Consider the following 20,377-nt stretch of genomic DNA (forward strand, 5'->3'; position numbering starts at 1 on the left):
CAAACACTTGCGTTATAACAACGTATAACCCATGTAAATTTAATAAAATGGGTGCCTGCAAATACATAACTGATAGCAATGCAAGTGAATGTAATTCTTTTCCCTCGCTTAACCACGAATCGTCTCAAAACAGTTTTTTTAGCGTACATAAAACCGAAAAACAAAAAGTAATTGACCAAATGAAAATTATAACGTTAAACTGCCGTAGCATTAGAAACTAAACATCGGATATTGAACATATTTCTGTCAGTGCAAACGCAGACATAGTAGTTGGAACGGAAAATTGGCTCACGGGAGATATAGCTAACAACGGTTTCACAATTTACAGAAGGGACCGACCAAATAGATTGGATGGGGGAGTATTCATTGCAGTAAAGCCACATTTTAGTGGCCAACGATATGAATGCGACGTAGATGACATAGAAAGCGTTTGGTGCAACATTAAGGACTACAATGGCAGAAGCCTATTCGTGTGTTCATTTTATAGACCCCCAGATTCTAACACTGATGTCCTACACAAGCTCGACGAACAAATATCCACTCTCAGCAGCTGACATAGCAACAGTAATATTATAACCGCTGGTGACACAAATCTACCGTCAATTGACTGGGACAACTACTGCGTAGGAAAATCTGCCAAAAAGAGATATTCATGCCAAGAACTCCTTCATATATTCACAAAACACTCCTTAGAACAAATTGTTGAATCACCAACACGGGGCCAAAGCATACTATATATCTTTGCGACTTCTATGCCCGGAATTATTACTCACATTGAAATAATAGACGGAATCAGTGACCATAAGGCTATTCTTGTTGAGTTAAAAACTAAGTTGGTCAAAATAAACAAGGAAAAGCGTAAAATATACCTATACAACAAGGCAAATTTTAACGGACTACGACAATATTTAAAAATAACATTACCAGAATACAAGAAAAAAAACTGACAACCAATGCAGAGAACACTTGGAATTATTCCTTAAATATTTCACGCGAAGGAATGAAGACGTACATCCCGTCCAAACTCAAATGCGACCGTAAGGAGCCTAGACGGTCCAACGGGGAAGTCAGATCGGCATTAAGAAGGCGAAGAAAGCTACAGTCAAATTTCAAAAATAGTTTAAAAAGTGACGATATAGTTTATGTGAACTCATCCAAATAGAAACTAAAAGAATGTCGTAGTAAGACGAAATGCATTATGCGCACAGCACTACACTCTTTTAAATCTAAAATGCTAAGCGAATATCTTGAGGAAAATCCAAAGTCATTCTGGTCCTATGTTAAGGAAATTCAGGGTAAACGTCCAACTTTTCATTCTTTGAAGACGGAAAATGGAGAAATCATTACAAATAGCTTGACAAAGGCCAATATTTTAGACCATTTTTTCCAGAGCGTCTACAATAAAACCACAAACGCACCAAACCATCCTCCACACCCACCCGGGGAACACATGAGCGATCTTACACTGACCAAGCAGGGAATAGTACATCTGCTCCGTAGTATCAAAGCACACAAGGCACCTGGTGCGGAAGAAATACCTGCTAGAATATTGAAGGAATTAGCTGAAAACATTGCCCCGTTTTTACATATTGTTTTTCTAAAATCGATAGAAGAAGGCTCAGTGCCTCGCGACTGAAAGCTAGCCCATATAACTCCTATCTATAAAGGCGGCGATGGGGAAAACCCAACCAATTACCGACCCATTTCTTTAACATCGATCTCTTGTAAAATATTGGAACACATTATTGTCACTAACATTATGACATTTCTTGATAGTAGCAAAGTACTAATCCACAACCAGCACTGATTTAGGAAAAGCAGATCTTGGGAAACACAACTTGGTCTCTTCATTCACGATATACTTAGATCGGGAGAAAACAACACACAAGTCGATGCAGTATTCCTGGATTTCAAAAAATCCTTCGACAAAGTCCCACACAATAAACTGTTACATAAACTTAAATACTATGGAATCAGTGATAAAAAAATTAATTGATTAAAGGCTTCTTGTCAAATCGCAAACAAATAGTAGCCATTGATGGGTTGTGCTCAACGGGTATAGATGTAACTTTGCGGCGTCCTCCAGGGAAGTGTAATAGGGCCTCTTCTGTTCTTAATGTACATTAATGACTTAAGTACGCACGTTGGTAGCAATCTGAGGTTATTTTGCTGACGACACGGTGGTATACAGGGAGATAAGGTGCCAACTAGATTGCGACCTACTCTCTAGAGACTTGGAAAATATCTCGGAATGGTTAAAAAGAGGTGTTATTTTGCTCTAGTTAGAACTCATGTGGAATGTGCTGTAAGTATCTGGAATCGTTGGGAGAATATTTGGCAAAAAGAATTAGATAAAGTCCAGAGAAAATCCGCTAGATTCGTTAAAAATTGTTATGATAAGAACACAAGTGTGACAGGTCTCTTAGGGGATTTAGGCTGGGAACCACGTGAAGACCGGAGAGAACAAGCGAGGCTTAGACTTTTAAAAAGGTTCAGAACAAACGAGTTTAACTATGACGCTGAAGGAATTCTAATGGTCCCACACTACTTAGGTATATTAGACCACAAAGATAAGATAAGGGAGATAGATTCCAGGACAGATAGGTACAAATACTCATTCTTTCCCCGAACACTCAGAAATCATAATAGTAAGAAACCGAAGTCGGTTTGTTTGTACGGTTGTGACTTAACACCCCCCGCCACGCGCCCTTATGGCGGCTCGCGGGGTATTATGTAGATGTAGATGAAGCCCGTTTAGAAATATTAGAAACATTGAATTTACAAGTCGGAACAATATTAATAATTGCAAAGATGTTAGGTATACTTTCAGGTGCATGTGTATGCAGTTGGAATGTTTGAATGTGTGTGGGGTGTAAATGTTCTTGCATGATTGTATGGCATGTTTTTTGTGGATGTATGAATTTGTGGTTTTTGCAAGTTTTTTTTTTCTTTTCTAAATTACGGGTGGTGTCCTAACACCCCCCCGCCACACGCCCTTGCGGCGGCTTGCGGGGTATTAAGTAGATGTATATGTTTTTAAGTATCCCTTTCAATTTCTCATCCCTCTCCGCGGGGGGGAATTCCTGCTACCTGCAACGTTGGCTCGCATTCCCTCCTTTTTACAGTCTCCGCGGGGGATGGAGTGTTTTGTGTTGCATGTTCATGTGGGGGTGGTGTTTCACATTCTTGCTTGTTGTGTCCTGTGTTGTAGGATGGCTTTCGTGCTGCATCCTGGGGTGCAGTTTTTTTGTTTTGCGGTATATGTGTTTGCATGAGTGTTGGATGAAGTGATTTTTGCATGAGTGTGTACGCTGCTGTGGGTGTAATTTTCCATGTGGTTGTTTTGCATGTGGTATTGTTCCTTTTTACTGTTGGTGACCTAACACCCCCCGCCACACGCCCCTGCGGTGGCTCGCGGGGTATTATGCAGATGTAGAGGATCATAATAAAGTTGTCCGACCACGCTATGGAGGAACAGTGTTGTTTGTCTGGTGTGTTCTCGCCCCCAGGCACATAGTATATACTAGTGGTGGCTCTCATGGTGCTATATTGTATTGTACGTAACATATGTATGGAATGCTTCTACTGGCTTCGAGCCCGGCCCACTTGCTGAAATCCGAAGCGGGTCTGAGAGGCGTGGTGCCCTTGGCTGACGTCACAACGGAGTTCCCTCCTCCCTCCCTTGAGAGCGTCGATTCATGAGCTGGGCGGGCCAGTGTGATCACCACCAAAGGTTTGAGAGGACTTCGTTGAGTGTTTGAATAAATTGCCGCGACAGGAGATTACGGAGCAGGGCGAGTGCTTTGGAGGACTTAGGTTGACTGGAGTCTCAAAAATTACAGACAACATGAGGTTTCTTACGACACCGAAGCAATTATTATGGCACCAAATAATATTCTTAAATGCGGCCGCAGCAGGAATAAGAAGAGAGAGAGAGAGAAAAAGGGACAGATTCCAGTGCTCGATCTTCTCTCTCACGCGATCTAATCTCTTAGGAGGTCAGATCCCACGCAACCAAATATATTCAATTAAATGCTAAAATGTATTGATTTTACCAAAGCCAGCAATTGTTGAATGATGCTTCCACGTTTGTATGTTTACATTTGCTCGAGTGTTTCATTATTATTGTGAAGTAGTATTGTGGATGAGGTTTGTTTTGGATGACACAGCCAACGATGCGTTTCCTTCCCTCTCCGAACAAACGTCCTCCCATCGCACCTACGCAGTCACACCGCCGATCGACATGCCCTGCACCCATCTTTCCTGCCTCTTTTGAATAATACCCGGCGATCCCCTCTCCTCCCCCACCATACACCAACAGCACTTCCTCGTTTGTTTTCCTTTCCGTCCTCTTCCCCTCCGATCCACGCGGACAGAGATCAACAACGAAAGGCATCAAAGCCGAGCTGGATGAAGTCCAGGGCACATACTCTGCTCCTTCATTTGCGACTCTTTACATTTGAGTGAATGACTTTCAACGTGGCCGCACCCGCGCAAATGATGAGCACTGCTTGGGCCATCCAGTGGAAGTGACGTCCTCTTAAATGATTGACAAAATCCACAATATGGTTATTGAGTGATCAAAAAACCAAAGTTTGCAAAATAGTTACAAAGGCAACGGGTATACTACAGTACAAGAGCACAGTGCTTTCAATGTTGCTGGAAAAATTGGGTGCTTGGTTGGATAAGAAGGTTTGCCCTCATTGGGAAATGAATACAGTCCGTGGGTCGATACGTAGGCTGGTTTGGTTCTTTTGTGTCGCAATCCTGATGAGTTTCTGCGTCAATTGCACGTAACTGTGTGCGAAGCATGGATACGCGACTACACTTCAGAGACAAATGAAAAGTGGAAAGAGTGGGATTGTAAAGGCGATCCGTCTCCGAAGAAGGCGAAGGCGGTGAAATGGGGCGACTTATGCGATAGCCGAGGTTTCTTGGCTGGCACGGGGAATCATATCAGTCTCTCGCAATCTCGTGCATTGATTATTGCAAAAAGGACGAACAATAAATGGAGAGTATTATGCATCGTAATGGCACCGATTGAACCAAGAAATGAAGGAAAAAAGTCCTCTTTTGGCGAAGAAAAAATTCGCTTCCATTTACACACTACTCAGGTGCACACCTGCGCAGTTTCGATGGCGAAAATTATGGAATTAAGGTTCGAATCATTACAAGATTCACAGTATTAGCCAGATTAGGTCACCATTAACTTTTTTAATTTCAAAACTTGAAAAGAAATGGCTCGGCGGAAAACGATAGAGCCCGAAAGAGGAGGTCATCGCAACGCAGATGCCTATTTTGAGGGCCTTCCGAAATCCTACTTATTGAGCGGCTTGAAAATGTTTGAGAAGCGCTGGGAAAAGAGTAACGAGCTAAAAGGAGATTTTATGGAATTATTTGAAAAATCTGCCCAAAATAACTTGTTTTTATTTTTTTTCCTAAGGACTAATGGAACTATCCCACGTATCCCGAGACCACACACTGAAACACATGTGCTCTCCTTTGGTATTTTAGGGGCGCTCTATTCGGGGGGGAATGTTATCGCAAATGAAATGTTATTTCAAATTGATTGGGGCGCATATTGGGTGCACTGCAATTAATGGCGATTCATTGGAGGAAGCTTATATTAAGTCTCATACGATGTTCGCTAGATTTCAGAAACATATCCAAAACAAAAAGCGTGCGGGAGGTCCTAGAGAGACCAGGATGGCAGTGTCCTCCTTCGCACGCGAGCGAGAGAATGCCAGAATAAAGCTTGGTGTAATTCATGGCGTGCTGGCGCCAAAGAGGAAATAAAGGCCCCCCTTTCCATCAATAATCAATCAAATATGTAATGCCAGTGCCAATGTTTATGGACACAGAATGTGTGTTACTTGACTCGTGCACGCCATAAATGATATACGAGTCAGAGTTTCAAAAATGGAGAATCCCAGAATGGTGATATCCGGCAGGCTAACGCAACTTCAGCGACTGGTGCGTCAGCACTTGGCCGAAGCGCATGAGCACTTGGGTCGGAGAAGACCTCATTGAGTGTGCGCGAACAAGTACATGTAATGCCAATTTAATGAATGAATGTCTCTCTCTCTCCCTGGCACAGAATTGCGTGGCGAGGGCGCTGTACGACAACATCGCCGAGTCGCCGGACGAGCTGGCCTTCCGCAAGGGTGACCTCCTGACCGTGCTCGAGCAGAACACGGCGGGCATCGAGGGTTGGTGGCTGTGCTCGCTCAGGGGCCGGCAGGTGAGTCCGCAGTCCCTCGGCCAGCGCTCCCGCCGGAGTCGGTCAAAGATTGGATCTCTAGATCGACTATTATCAGACATTACTTTACGTCCCGATGATTATAGCAATCATCGGTGATTTTTGATGCACCTCTGGCTTTAATTTAATCACACCCCCTTGCCCCCGTGCTAATCGAAAGTGGCCAAGTCCCAAGCCAAGTTTCGAGATTTTGTTAAATATTTATTAAGTTTGAGCTGTTTTAAGCGGATAGGGACGACAAGGCTTTTCAATCTAATGAGCAGAGAACGCTTGGTTTACCTCAAAAAAGGTTTCCAAAAAGCCCAGGGGACTCTGCCGTGCTCATCGAAGTAATTTTCTTAACCACACTGGAACATGAAGTGGGCAATGTGTATACAGCATATTAAATAGTATTTCCATGAATTTCATTTGATATTCATAAGTTATCATGTGAAGCCGGTTTCATTAAGAGCTGAATATGCGTATTAATTAGCATAATTAATTGTGAAAATATTATATGCTATGCGAAACTATAGTACTAGTGTTTATCACTTATGCGGTTTAATTTTGATTAATTTGACTCCAGTATTTTATCCGGACTCTCCGTTCCCCAATCGCACCCGAGCAGTCTGAGTCATGTACAGGGTGCGGATTAGCCTCCTGTCCCTCCAGTCTATTCCTATTTTCTGCAATATACTCACGGTCCTTTTCCCAATTTACTCTATCAAACATCTTTTCGAAATCTATGAAACAGGCAAATAAAATCTGATTGTATTCTGTATTCCTTTCGATTAATAATCTCATTACTGTAATGACATCACGCGTACCTCTCCCCTTCCTAAACCCAAACTGATCATCCCCTAAGTAATCATTTGCCCTACTCTCTATCCTTTCGTTTATGATCCCGAAAACAAATTTAGCTGCATGGGATATCAAACTAATTGTTTTGTAGTCCTCAATGATGTAGCATTTACGAGTTTTACGGAATAGGAACTGACACTGATCTCTCAAAGTCTGCCGGCCAAATTCCTTCCTCATAGATACTACGAATCAGTCCATAAAGACTCCTCCTCCCTTCAATGCAACAATTTCAGAGTGTAAAAATCATTCGCCTTCAAGGCGAATGATATTTGCACTCTGAAATTGTTGCATTGAAATGCACATTAGCGGATGACTCCGTTAAAAGTTACTGTTGCGGCATCTCCCGCAGTTTCTTTGGAATTCCTCCTCCCTTAATTTTCCTACACCTTTTAGTGGTTCCGCAGGAAAATTGTCTACCCCCTCGGCCTTATCTGATTTCGTTTCCCTTAATGCCCTCCACAGGGCATCTGCCCGGGCAACCGACTGAGGCTCCTGGCGGGCGTGTTCGACTCGTCGGCACCGCAGACCATCCTGGGCTCCATGGTGCCGCACCAGTCTCTGGGTAGCAGCCTCACGGCCTCCTCGTCCAACCCCGGCACCGGCGGCGCCTCTATGGACTCCATGGACCTTAACACCCTCCAGCGGCAGGGCAAGCGACGGTCTTGGCACGTGCAGCCCAACAAGGTACACACGCATCTCAAAGCCGTGGGACCCGGGCTCGAATCCCGAAAGGCCTTTCCGCCCTGAAATCGCACCGGCGTGCCATCCCCGCGGGTGTCCCCACTACTCTTGCTGTAATTCCCGCGACCGTCTCTCTCTCTCTCTGATCATGCTCGAAGCGAACTCTTTTTTGTTCAACCGGTCATACCTCCCAGCCATAACGTGATGGTCGCAAGGGGTCTGTTGGGCCCCACGCCGATGTACAGCTCTCATTTCTCTCTAACTAGAGATATAGCCCTGGACATTTAACTGAATATTCCGTAGTATGTGCTTTCTTTGACACCTCTGCGCAGTTTGGTGGAATTTGCTTTTGATTAGCATACATTTACGATATAAAATGCTGCACAATCCAGTTTTTTTATCACATCATCATAAAACTTCAAAATGCAATATATTTCGATAGACTTTTCGGGGAAAACTCCCAAGATACGATCCGTTGAGATAATATTAGTTGAAATGCCGGTGCTGGAAAAGAGTGTATTTATTCTTATCGTCTCGCGATTGGCGGTCATCCCCCTTGACCCATATGGCCTTGCCACTTCTCGATCCGGAGTGGGGGGAGGGGTGGGGGTTCTCCGGGCCACGGGGAACTCCAAATTGTCGCATCAAGACTAAAGCATGGAACCTGCCGTGGCAATTGTTGATACCCATAATGCGACTGTAATTCATCCCATTAAGGTCAATTGATGAAAAAACTGTGGCAAAAGTTTCAAATCAAAGGTAAGTATTTGACATCACGGGCGTTGGTTGGGTTTTCTTACTGACCGGTGGACGCTTGCCTCGAGTGGCCCAGTGATGGCGGATGCTGTGCCAACTCCGAGGAGCGGCGATGAGCGCGTGACACGCTCTAACCCCGGTGACCCCTCAGGTGTGTGACTGCGCGGGCCCATGACCTCCGCTGCTGATTTGAAGGGACTCCCTCCGCGGCATTAACACTCCTATGCCCTTCAACGCACGTGTCTCTCGCTTCTTCACTCACGCATTCATGCATTCATTTGTTCATTATCATGTGCTGCGGAGGCTGGATGTGCTCCGCTCCTCGAGATGCACTTCCACCTCGCTCACCCGCGCGACACACTCTCGCCCCCCCACCCCCTCTGCATTTACCCCTCTCGCACTCCTTGTGTGTGTCATCCGCTTTCTTTGAAAACGACTCCAGCAGCCTGGAAGCACCCACCCCCTGCCCATCGCCTGAGCATCCAGATCTCGTTCACTCATTCTTCTTCGAATAAATCGTAAAGGCATTCAGTTGAAAGACTTTAAATATATTAATAGAACAGAAATACTACTGGAAACTTGACTGTAATTTCGGTTTATTGACTCGATTGCCAACGCTTTCAACTCCCATATTACAGTCACAAATACTCCTCGAGTACCTCCGAACGCACACACACAGACGTCGCATTTTGTCTTTCGACATTCGTGCTCCTCCTGGAATACACAATTTTCCCATTCATAGAATAATATCATTTGGAGAAGAACACTTTTTTAACTGCTATTTTCGCTGCCTCAGGCAATCATTCATTTTATTAAGCGCGAGAAACGAATTAGGACGATGATATAGTGATGCCATGAAAGTGGACATTAACCGTCCATTGAGGAGCGGTCTTGGGTTGGCTCCGGTAGCAAAGCGGGAGTCGACTCCGCACCCGAGGCGCTGACCGAACCCATTCGTCCGCCACCTCTCTCCTCCTCTGGCGCCACCCACGCCTTCCTCCTCTGGCGCCTCCCACGCCCATCCGCCCGCCCACCGTCGCCGAAGGGACCGACCGAGTCGAAGAAACAAGCGAGGAGCGGGGCCCGCGCGTCGATCGATGCCGCCTCGCTTCCTGCGGATTCATTCCCCGAATTTCGCGGATCCGCGGAGGGGGATGCCATTCCCCCACTCAAGAGGCGCTGAGCAATTCGGGGCGCTCCAGGCGAGGATCGAAGAAGACGACCTCTCTTCTTCTCGAGGTCGGTCGGAATAAGCATGGAAGTCTCACTTCGGCGTGCCGCTGACCACGGTGATGTCCCTCCCAAACTCATATCTACAGCAAATGCGAGACTCCATCTACTTATTGACGGGACCGCAAACACTTGAAAACGGAAACGTTTTCCTTTATTGCGCATACCACACAAATATACGGACTAATTTTCAGGAAAGAGAAAGTGAATGGATGAGAAGCGGTTGGGGAGAGAGAATGCGTAGGGCGGAGTGGGGAGGGGTCCATTGGGGGGTGGAAGGTGCCAGGAGGGGAAGGGGGAAATGATTTGCGAGGGGAGAGGGGAGGGAATAGGCGCCCTTGTCTTGAGTGGTAGCAACGCAAAAGCGGGTCGCGAAGACATTAAGAAAGAAATCATGTGGGGCAGAAGCGAAGAGTGCCGAGTGTCACATGATACGTAGTTGTAGGGGATGGACCATAACTTGCGAATCTTAAAAAGATACTTTTTTGACCAAGAAAGGGCGACGTGCTCTGCGTGGCACATCCTCTCGACTGATTTGCTGAAAATTAAGCAATAAGTGCGTGAAGGGGATGATGGTGAACGACCGAGGCGATGCTTTCTGGTAACCACTCATTTCCCTTAGCAGGAACATAGATACCTCTTGAAGAAATTCAAACCCGTGTCCGTCTCCCGCGCCGGACCATCTCTCCGCCCTTGAGCGGGAAACGTGAAATCGGGATGCGTGGAGGGGGAGGCATCACGCGGTTGGGACCCCAGGGCCTGCCCCCTCCCCCCACCTCTTGGCGGGACGTACCCTCTGCGGAGCAGTTTCGCGGATTAGCGCTGCACCCTCGGGAAACTTCATTCAAAGACGCAGTAATGGCCCCTTCTCTGCCATTCCTCCTCGACCCGCCTGCTAAACCCTTCCCCTCCTCTCTCAAACAGCAGAACAACGAGACGCCGCTCCAGAGATCCACCGCCGTCGAGTCATCGTGCTTCTCCGCGGGAAATGGATTGGTGCGGTCGCGCTTTGTCATCGGGCGGACGGAGTCTGTTCCGAAGGAGCGCGGGCCCCTCGCGGGGGGGGGGGGGTCCCTCGCGTCGACTATTCCCGACCGACGGCATATCCCCCCCCCCACCCGTTGGTGATTGATTGGTCGAGACGGGGGCGCGCGCGTGTCTCTCATGGAGGGAGCTCCCAGTTCTATATCTGACATCCATAGAGATACTCGCGATGACGCCCCCATCCGCTAACGCAACCCCCCGCCGGTCCCCTCGCCCGCCCTCCGGCACCATTCGCGGGCAGACATGGGGTTTCCAAACGACCGAAAATCTCTGGGTGAGGCGGAGAGCGAACGAATCGACTTGCCCTCGTGATTGAGAACGCAGACATTGATGAAGGCTCTTGGGTCTTAAGGCGGCCGCTTGGTTTCTCCCCGTCGTTGCCGTAGTGTGCCGATCGGATGATTCGGCCGTAGTCAGTACTGAACCCTCTTTTTTGTAGTTTATAACCTGTTCCTCGCTTCCTTTGTTCCAAAATTTCAAAACTGCGCCTTTATCCATATTAAGTACTAATCCCCATTTATTGCACCATTCCGAGATATTTTCCAAGTCTCTAGAGAGCAGGTCGCAATCTAGTTGGCACCTTATTTCCTTGTATACCTCCGTGTCGTCAGCAAATAACCTCAGATTGCTACCAACGTGCGTACTTAAGTCATTAATGTACTATAAGAACAGAAGAGGCCCTATTACACTTCCCTGGAGGACGCCGCAAAGTTACATCTATACCCGTTGAGCACAACCCATCAATGGCTACTATTTGTTTGCGATTTGACAAGAAGCCTTTAATCAATTAATTTTTTTATCACTGATTCCATAGTATTTAAGTTTATGTAACAGTTTATTGTGTGGGACTTTGTCGAAGGATTTTTTGAAATCCAGGAATACTGCATCGACTTGTGTGTTGTTTTCTCCCGATCTAAGTATATCGTGAATGAAGAGACCAAGTTGTGTTTCGCAAGATCTGCTTTTCCTAAATCCGTGCTGGTTGTGGATTAGTACTTTGCTACTATCAAGAAATCTCATAATGTTAGTGACAATAATGTGTTCCAATATTTTACACGAGATCGATGTTAAAGAAATGGGTCGGTAATTGGTTGGGTTTTCCCCATCGCCGCCTTTATAGATGGGAGTTATATGGGCTAGCTTTCAGTCGCGAGGCACTGAGCCTTCTTCTATCGATTTTAGAAAAACAATATGTAAAAACGGGGCAATGTTTTCAGCTAATTCCTTCAATATTCTAGCAGGTATTTCTTCCGCACCAGGTGCCTTGTGTGCTTTGATACTACGGAGCAGATGTACTATTCCCTGCTTGGTCAGTGTAAGATCGCTCATGTGTTCCCCGGGTGGGTGTGGAGGATGGTTTGGTGCGTTTGTGGTTTTATTGTAGACGCTCTGGAAAAAATGGTCTAAAATATTGGCCTTTGTCAAGCTATTTGTAATGATTTCTCCATTTTCCGTCTTCAAAGAATGAAAAGTTGGACGTTTACCCTGAATTTCCTTAACATAGGACCAGAATGACTTTGGATTTTCCTCAAGATATTCGCTTAGCATTTTAGATTTAAAAGAGTGTAGTGCTGTGCGCATAATGCATTTCGTCTTACTACGACATTCTTTTAGTTTCTATTTGGATGAGTTCACATAAACTATATCGTCACTTTTTAAACTATTTTTGAAATTTGACTGTAGCTTTCTTCGCCTTCTTAATGCCGATCTGACTTCCCCGTTGGACCGTCTAGGCTCCTTACGGTCGCATTTGAGTTTGGACGTGAAATATTTAAGGAATAATTCCAAGTGTTCTCTGCATTGGTTGTCAGTTTTTTTTCTTGTATTCTGGTAATGTTATTTTTAAATATTGTCGTAGTCCGTTAAAATTTGCCTTATTGTATAGGTATATTTTACGCTTTTCCTTGTTTATTTTGACGAACTTAGTTTTTAACTCTACAAGAATAGCCTTATGGTCACTGATTCCGTCTATTATTTCAATGTAAGTAATAATTTCGGGCATAGAAGTGGCAAAGACATCTAGTATGCTTTGGCCCCGTGTTGGTGATTTAACAATTTGTTCTAAGGAGTGTTTTGTGAATATATGAAGGAGTTCTTGGCATGAATCTCGGTTTTTGGCAGATTTTCCTACTCAGTAGTTGTCCCAGTCAATTGACGGTAGATTTGTGTCACCAGCGGTTATAATATTACTGTTACTATGTCTGCTGCTGAGAGTGAATATTTGTTCGTCGAGCATGTGTAGGACATCTGTGTTAGAATCTGGGGGTCTATAAAATGAACACACGAATAGGCTTCTGCCATTGTAGTCCTTAATGTTGCACCAAACGCTTTCTATGTCATCTACGTCGCATTCATATCGTTGGCCACTAAAATGTGACTTTACTGCAATGAATACTCCCCCACCCAATCTATTTGGTCAGTCCCTTCTGTAAATTGTTGTCGCAAGGACATATCGCACGTGCAGCATCCGGCCTGCGGGGGGCCACGGGACCCTAACCCTCATGTACCCCCACAGGGTAATGGTCAAGGCCGGACTCGCAGCATCCTGCAAAGCACGTGTGTCCCACGTGCAGCATCCGACCTGTGGGGGGCCACGGGACCCTAACCCTCATGCACCCTCACCGGGCAATGGTCAAGGCCGGACTCGCCTCGACGTCACTCCTTAAGGATGAATAACGAGTACCGCACCTGCTAAGGACGGTATATAAGGGCCCCATGCCTAAGGGAGGTAGTCTTGAGTCTTGTGTCTTGCCTCGCATAGGATCGTTAGTTAGGTCGTGCTACCAGTGCGACCGGCCGGCGACCGATCGTTGATTTGGGCGTGCTACCAGTGCGACCGGCCAGCGACCGTTCGTTGATTAGGGCGTGCTACCAGTGCGACCGGCCAGCGACCGATCGTTGATTAGGGCGTGCTACCAGTGCGACCGGCCAGCGACCGATCGTTGATTTGGGCGTGCTACCAGTGCGACCGGCCAGCGACCGTTCGTTGATTAGGGCGTGCTACCAGTGCGACCGGCCAGCGACCGTGAAGACCAAGCAAGGTTTACTGACTTATTCCGTGAGTGTACGTGAATTGTTTTAAGTCATGCAAGGGTTTTACTGTTCTTATTGTATGTCGTGTGGGTGTCTCGACAATAAATGTAGTTAAAGAGTAAGATATGCCTCATACTTTATCGACCCGTCGTTCCCCACCTATGTCCCCCGCGACATTGTGAAACCTTTTGGAAAAACCTCATTGTTAGCTAAATCTCCCGTTAGCCAATTTTCCGTTCCAACTAATATGTCTGCGTTTGTACTGACAAAAATATGTTCAATATCCGATATTTTGTTTTTTTGTTTTATGTGCGCTAAGAAAACTGTTTTGAGACGATTCGTGGGTAACTGAGGCAAAACAATTACATTCACGCGCATTGCTAGCTGTTATGTATTTAGAAGCACCAATTTTATTAAATTTGCGTGGGTTATATGTTGTTTTGACGGAAGTGTTTGTTTGTTCAATTTTTTTGCAGATTTGAGAGGCATAACCTGATCTCAATTGACAGAAAGTGCTGGTATTTAGTTTATTTATCCCAATATATGACCTACGCTCTTACCTACCAGCTATGCTAAACCCTCGAAACGTGTTCGTGTAACCTACTCGCTACCAACTGCGGCACCTCGGCAGGATGCGTCTCCATTGCCAGCAACGTTGCAAATTTTCCGCCATTTTGTGGTGGGAAATCATTTCACTGCCACCCCTGTCTTCTGCTTTCGCGCTCGAAGTCATTAAAGAGTCTTTTACAAATTATTCGTTTGTTTTTGTAACTTTTAAAACTCTCCAATGCAGGAAAAACCTCCCACCAGGGAGGGAACGGCTGACCACGCGATATTTCCTGGATTAGCGGATTGCGCATTTAATATGGCTCATAAAATGCACGCGGATATTTGTATTGGAATCGGGAGCATAAAGGTTAGAGAGAGGGTTTTAAGTGCTTTTTGGAAATGCCTTTGAGGGCACGTGGAGGGCCCTCCCCTCGCCCCTCCGCGGGGGCCCAAGAGGGAAGTGGCTACTTCTTCCCCGCGGGGTTCCCCTCCTCGACATACCCATGCCTCTGGGGAGGCATAGGCGGGGTCACCCGCCCCCATCCTTTATGGTTTCCCATCCCCGACGCGGTATATCTCTGGCGCGCAGGTCTCTGTCACCCTCCCTCACGACCGCGAATGAGAGCGCAAAAGATAAGTGACCCCCTGCCCAACCCCCTCCCTTTCATTTGCCCTCCCCCCGCCATCTTCCACTCACTGAGGCGCGCGTCATCACGGTCGCCATGGAGATAGGGGCTGCCCCTTATGTTTCCCTGCGTCTTTAATTCCGATTACACCTTGGGGCCCAGCCGGTCGTGAGGTGGGCGTGCGTTTACCGGGGGGGGGGGCGGGGGGGGGGGACGCGCTAATTGCTCCAGAGGGGCCACTAAATAGAGACCGCCGGAATTTCAAATGAAGGGAATGTGATGCACTAACCATCGGCTTTAATTTGCCAAGGCGAATACTAAAGAAGAATATTCAAGGAATGAGTCACACATATCTCAATATTTGTTGAGGCAAAGGAGGCTGCGATGGGCATTAAACTGCATTGCTTCTGGCCTCCCTCTCCGGAAGTTTCGAAGGACCATTGCGAAATGGCGGTGTTCGGTGCCGAGGGAAATTGTTATGATGTGCGACCCTTTTGCGGCACCCGACGCCTCGGTGTCGATGGTGAACGGCCAAGCGTCAAATCTTCCTCGGAATGGTGCGGCAGCTCTTCTATCGCAATGGGCGTTGATTTGCGATTGATCGATTGGCTATTTAACCCATTCTCCGCCGGAAACATCATCGCAATCACCTCGCTCGAGCACGTTTCCGGCGCTCTGAGATCGCGTCTCGAAGCGTTTGTTTCGACGTCGCGTTTCCCTCCCGCTCCCCCGCTTCGATCCACCATCCGTCGGTCCACCGCCCTGGAGTGGCCATGGCGCCATAAACGCTCTCCCCTCACCTCCCTCGGAATATTACTACTACGCCCATATTCAATATGGATTGTCACCAAATCTTGATTGGCTATATTTTTTTTACCACGATGAAAATTTGATGTACTCGGAACGTTTTTTCCGTTCACTATCTCATTTTCAATTTCCTTCCTTTATGTGCGGATTCGCCTCGTTTCCTCTTGGTCGTCGGAATCTTGGTTTGACGCTTTCGGAGGCGTTACGGTCGCTCCCTTTGGCCAGCAGCCTTTGCCTCTCCTCGGCTGCGCCTCGCTCTCCCTGCTCTTACGGCTCCCGCGACCGATTCCTCATTCTCCTCGGCCCGTCCCCTCGAACCGTTTGCTCCTTTCGCCCTCTCGCATTTCAGTGAATCCGGCACTAATTAGCTTACTTGATGTCTGCTCGCAGTCAACACTTCTCCATGCTGTTCAAATCGAACAATTCGCAAGACGAGATCTTATTGCCCGTCAAAGGTCGAGTGATTGGGGAGACAATCCAGATCTTGGAAAGCGTGTCGCATCGGAGTGTGTGCCTGTCGAGAGGAGGACGCGGTGCGCGGCCGGCGTGCACCCGCGCGAGGCATGCATCGGTCGTGTGCACAATGCGCTCCTTTGAAAAAGGGAAAGGAGCATTTGAAGCCGAATCAATGAAATGACCCTCGTTTGTCGTCGCCACGGAGCGGAAGAGCCGCGCCTTAAATCACGTGCTATCCGCAATGAATGAGCGCACCTCTTGAAGAAAGAAGTACGTGCGGTTTGGGTTCCCCCCGGGCAGTGCCCCCGATTTCGATACCCAAGTTGAGAATGGGGTAAAAGATGGCGCGCGAATGGTGAGGAAGAGGAACTGAGCAAGTCCGACCGCAAGGTGAACAGGAATAAATCATGGCCATGACCTCCAATGAAATGAGGAAGGACATTTGCGAGTGATAGTAGGGTTAAACACTGGAAGGAGTGGAATTTTGTTCTATTTAGGCGGTTCCATCTCTTAAGAACACCAGAAATTGAAGAAATAAGCGTGCTCTATGCAATGCTTTAAGTTGACAAGGGACGGCTATGAAGGCTTTAGCTCGGAAAACCCCCGAGAGCGAGCAGTTGCGACAAGAGGGAGGGTCCGCTGAAACTGAGTCTATCCGCTGCGTGAGGAGACACGAAGCAGCGGAGAGGAAAGGAGTCGAGGCGACGGGCGGGTGGCGCCGGAGAAGATGATGATGAAATGGAAAACAGGGAAACAAATGGAGAAACGCTTCAAAGAGAGAAATCTGTGGAAGACACTCGTGGGAGGGGGGGAAACTAACTGGCCACGTCCTGATGTACGAAAACTTGAATTGAAGATGACGTAGAAGGGAAGGATCAGAATAGGGAAGGCCAAGAATAGGAAATGAAGGGAAGCAGGACTAAGGATCCAAGGAGGAAGGAAGAGAGTGTGACCGGGAGAAGAGAAGCAAATCAATCGCGAGATTGGTGATCCGATGACCGAGGCGCTACTCACGAGGGTGGCAGGGGCAGGCGACCGTCGGCCAGGGGCGTGGAAATGCGACGGCCTCCCCGAACCGAATAGCGTGCGCCTCGCGATCGTCTTAATCGGGCCCCGAAGGCCTCATCGGCTCGGCCACGCTCCTCGCCGTGCGGGATTCCTGAGGGTGTCCTCGTCAACCGTCGGGGAGCGCCCTTCCGAGGCGGACGAGGGCATTGGTCAGTTAGTTCACCCCCGGGTCGACGCACGTTCGGGAGCGGTCCATTCGCGGGGATGCGTCCGTCCCAAGTGGACGCGCGTCTCTCTCTCGCCCGATGGGCATCCCACGGCAACCCTAGCGCTTCCAACGGAGCCTCCAAGTATTTTTAATGGAAGACTCGAGTGGGGTGGATTAAAAAGATAAAAAAACGCCACGGCAGCGGGAAGACATATTTGGAAAAGAAAGAGAGAAAGGTGCTCCCGGGCATTCCCCCGGTGCCCACCCGATGGAGGGGGATGCTCGCTCGCATCGATCCCGGGGACCCCCCCCCTCTCGGGGGGCATTCCCTCGCAGCAGCCTCATCGCCGTTGCCATGGAGACGGGGGGGAGGCGGAGGCTGGTGGGGGCGATCGATATCCGCCCGCACGACCCCCCCCCCCCGTCACTCACTCGCGTGCGCGCTCGTCACGCCCCCCCCCCCCCTGGGATGAAGACGGCGGCAGCGGCCGCGCGATATTCTCCATTGGACTCGTCACTTCCGGGCGAACAGATTGTGCTCCTTTCCCGACGACATTACCATCGTCAAAAAGACGATCCGCCCTCGGGAGACGATGACGGGCGTCGCATTGCACCGGCGGGCCGCGAAGAGAAGTTGGCTCGCGATGACGCATGCCCAATGACACACTTAGTGACAACAACAACAGGACAATCGGAACTACCTGGAAACAAAATGATGCGGATTTCAAATACGAGGGTAAGGTGAAAGGTTCTTGGCATGATACAGAGATGGCATTCCAATCAGCGAAGAACCAAGGAAGATTCCTGCCTGGGTGCACGTGTCATCAGTTCGTGAGACAAGTTTCAACTTGTTCTCTCATTAGTAGTTTGTTCGCGCGCATTATTGCAGTAGGCATCTTTCGTGCTCTTCCTAAAAATGGAAAAAAACTTTAATTTCGTGCGGTCATAAAATTCTTCGTTTTGGATGGATTAACCCCGTGAGGAAATTCGTTAGTTTAGTTAGTTCTGTTTAACCCCCAAGGATATTCATCCGAAGTTGACAAAAGTGTTAAGGGGAATCTACTCCTTCAATGTCAACCGTTGAAAAGCGGGAGGCTGAATTTGAATGTGGTCCCCTTTCCCTCATTTCCACCATTTGAAGGTGAGGGACGGTCAAAACCGCAACCATACCGGAATGTTCGGTATAATCGCCATGTTTCGGACGAGCCCGTGTGAACGATCGTGAAATGGTCCTGGGTCATTTTCACACGATTTCATTCTTCCATCTCGAAATCCGAACAGAATTTGAAAGAAACATTTCCAAATATGTGTTACGCTGAGAAAAATAATCTGCAAATCAACGATGATTACTTCGCAATTCCCTTGCACTGCGGCCGTATTGGAAAGTGTGCCCTCCCACGCTTTGTTTGATTTGTCCATTTCGAAAAATCGGATTTGAATATTCGAAAACATTATACGATCAGCTATGGAGCCGTGTTGCCGAACTACATGCTTCAGTCAGTGAAATCGTAAAATACGGAATAAATAGACATCCATATCTTTTCTAGAAGTGGCACTTCAAGGCTTTTTCCGACTCTCTTAAAACAAAGCCTACAATTACTCAATATGAAAGCGTACAATGCTGGAATTTTAATTACTTGGAAGTGTCTTATATATAAATAGCACGGTATATCCTAGTAAAACAAAGAAACAAGGCACGGTGTCTTCTAAACGATGTGTTTAGAAGAGTTTTAAGGCAATGAAGGGAATCGCATTCGAATGGCAAAAATAAATTTTAAAACTTTTGAGAAGGCGCGGGAAAAATACTTAACACATCTTAGGGAAACTCCGGATCTAGGGATCTCCGTAGAAAACTTTAGAAGAAAATTTCTGCTCGATTACTTGGAAGACGATCCCAAGGCTCTCTGGTCATACGTTGGGGAATCCTAGATCCAATCATAGAGTCTCTTATAGGCCACAGTGGTGATATGTTCACTGACAGCACCAACAATGCGAATGCTCTGAATAATTTCTTTCAAAGCGTCCGCACTCACGAACCGTAGTCGGCCCTGTAAGACCGATTACAAAGATGGATGACATCATCTTTAGGATACATCTTTAAAAAAATGAAATAAAAAAGACCTCAGTCATTGAAACATGAGACCACCCTGGTGTCTTTTGATATGCCTGTGGCAGCAACTACTATATGTCGCGAAATTTGATTCGTCGATCGCTCAAAACCACGCTGTGGATTTGGTCAATCATTTCGGAGGAAGTCAATTCCAATGGACGTCTTGAACGGCGTTCAACATTTGCACGGCCACGTTTAAACTCATTTGCCCAATTGTAAACAGTTGCAAACACAGGAGAAGATGTGACGTAAACCTCATCCAACATCATATAAATCCAACTTAATCTCTTACGTTGTTAATCCTTTTAAATAGAAGTGTTTTATGATCGCATGAAATTCATTTGTTCAAATAAACAAAAGTTTGTTGCTTCAATCGACTATAAAAATGAAATCACGAGATGGATATAGCCAAGACTTAAACAGCAGTTTAGTGAGAGATGAGGCTTACTATAAAGCAAACCTTTTCAGACACTACGAGCGCCATATCGTGGTTTTTCTAAGTAATTATCGAACAACCCGCGTATTTTTCATGAAGACGTTCCCTACGAATCTTTTAGGGATATTGGCCTAGCTTACTCCATTTGTAAGAATTTCGCCCCATTCTGCCTTTGCAGAATGCACAGTTGGACACAGTTCCCTTGTTTTTCCCTGGCGTGAGGCCAAAATGATTCTGGGTTATCCTCTAAATATCCGCGTCACATTTTGCTTTTAAAGGCGCGCAAGGCTTAATACTTTTCGTTTTCTCTCGGCATACCGTTGGCTTTCCTTTT

At 47.0% G+C, this 20,377-nt stretch overlaps 1 protein-coding gene across 1 annotated transcript in view; it reads left to right on the plus strand.

Moving 5' to 3' along the window:
- Positions 1–20,377, plus strand: part of p130CAS (Serine_rich_CAS and FAT-like_CAS_C domain-containing protein p130CAS) — a 174,161-nt gene that overhangs the window by 133,839 nt on the left and 19,945 nt on the right. Inside the window, exons 2-3 of the mRNA XM_071595142.1 lie at positions 6,098–6,241; positions 7,562–7,783. Coding sequence (XP_071451243.1) covers positions 6,098–6,241; positions 7,562–7,783 — 366 coding nt within the window. The remainder of the gene's footprint in view (positions 1–6,097; positions 6,242–7,561; positions 7,784–20,377) is intronic.

Source organism: Hetaerina americana, unplaced genomic scaffold (assembly GCF_022747635.1).
Source record: "Hetaerina americana unplaced genomic scaffold, ioHetAmer1.1.p SCAF_7, whole genome shotgun sequence".
Taxonomy (NCBI): Eukaryota; Metazoa; Arthropoda; class Insecta; order Odonata; family Calopterygidae; genus Hetaerina; species Hetaerina americana.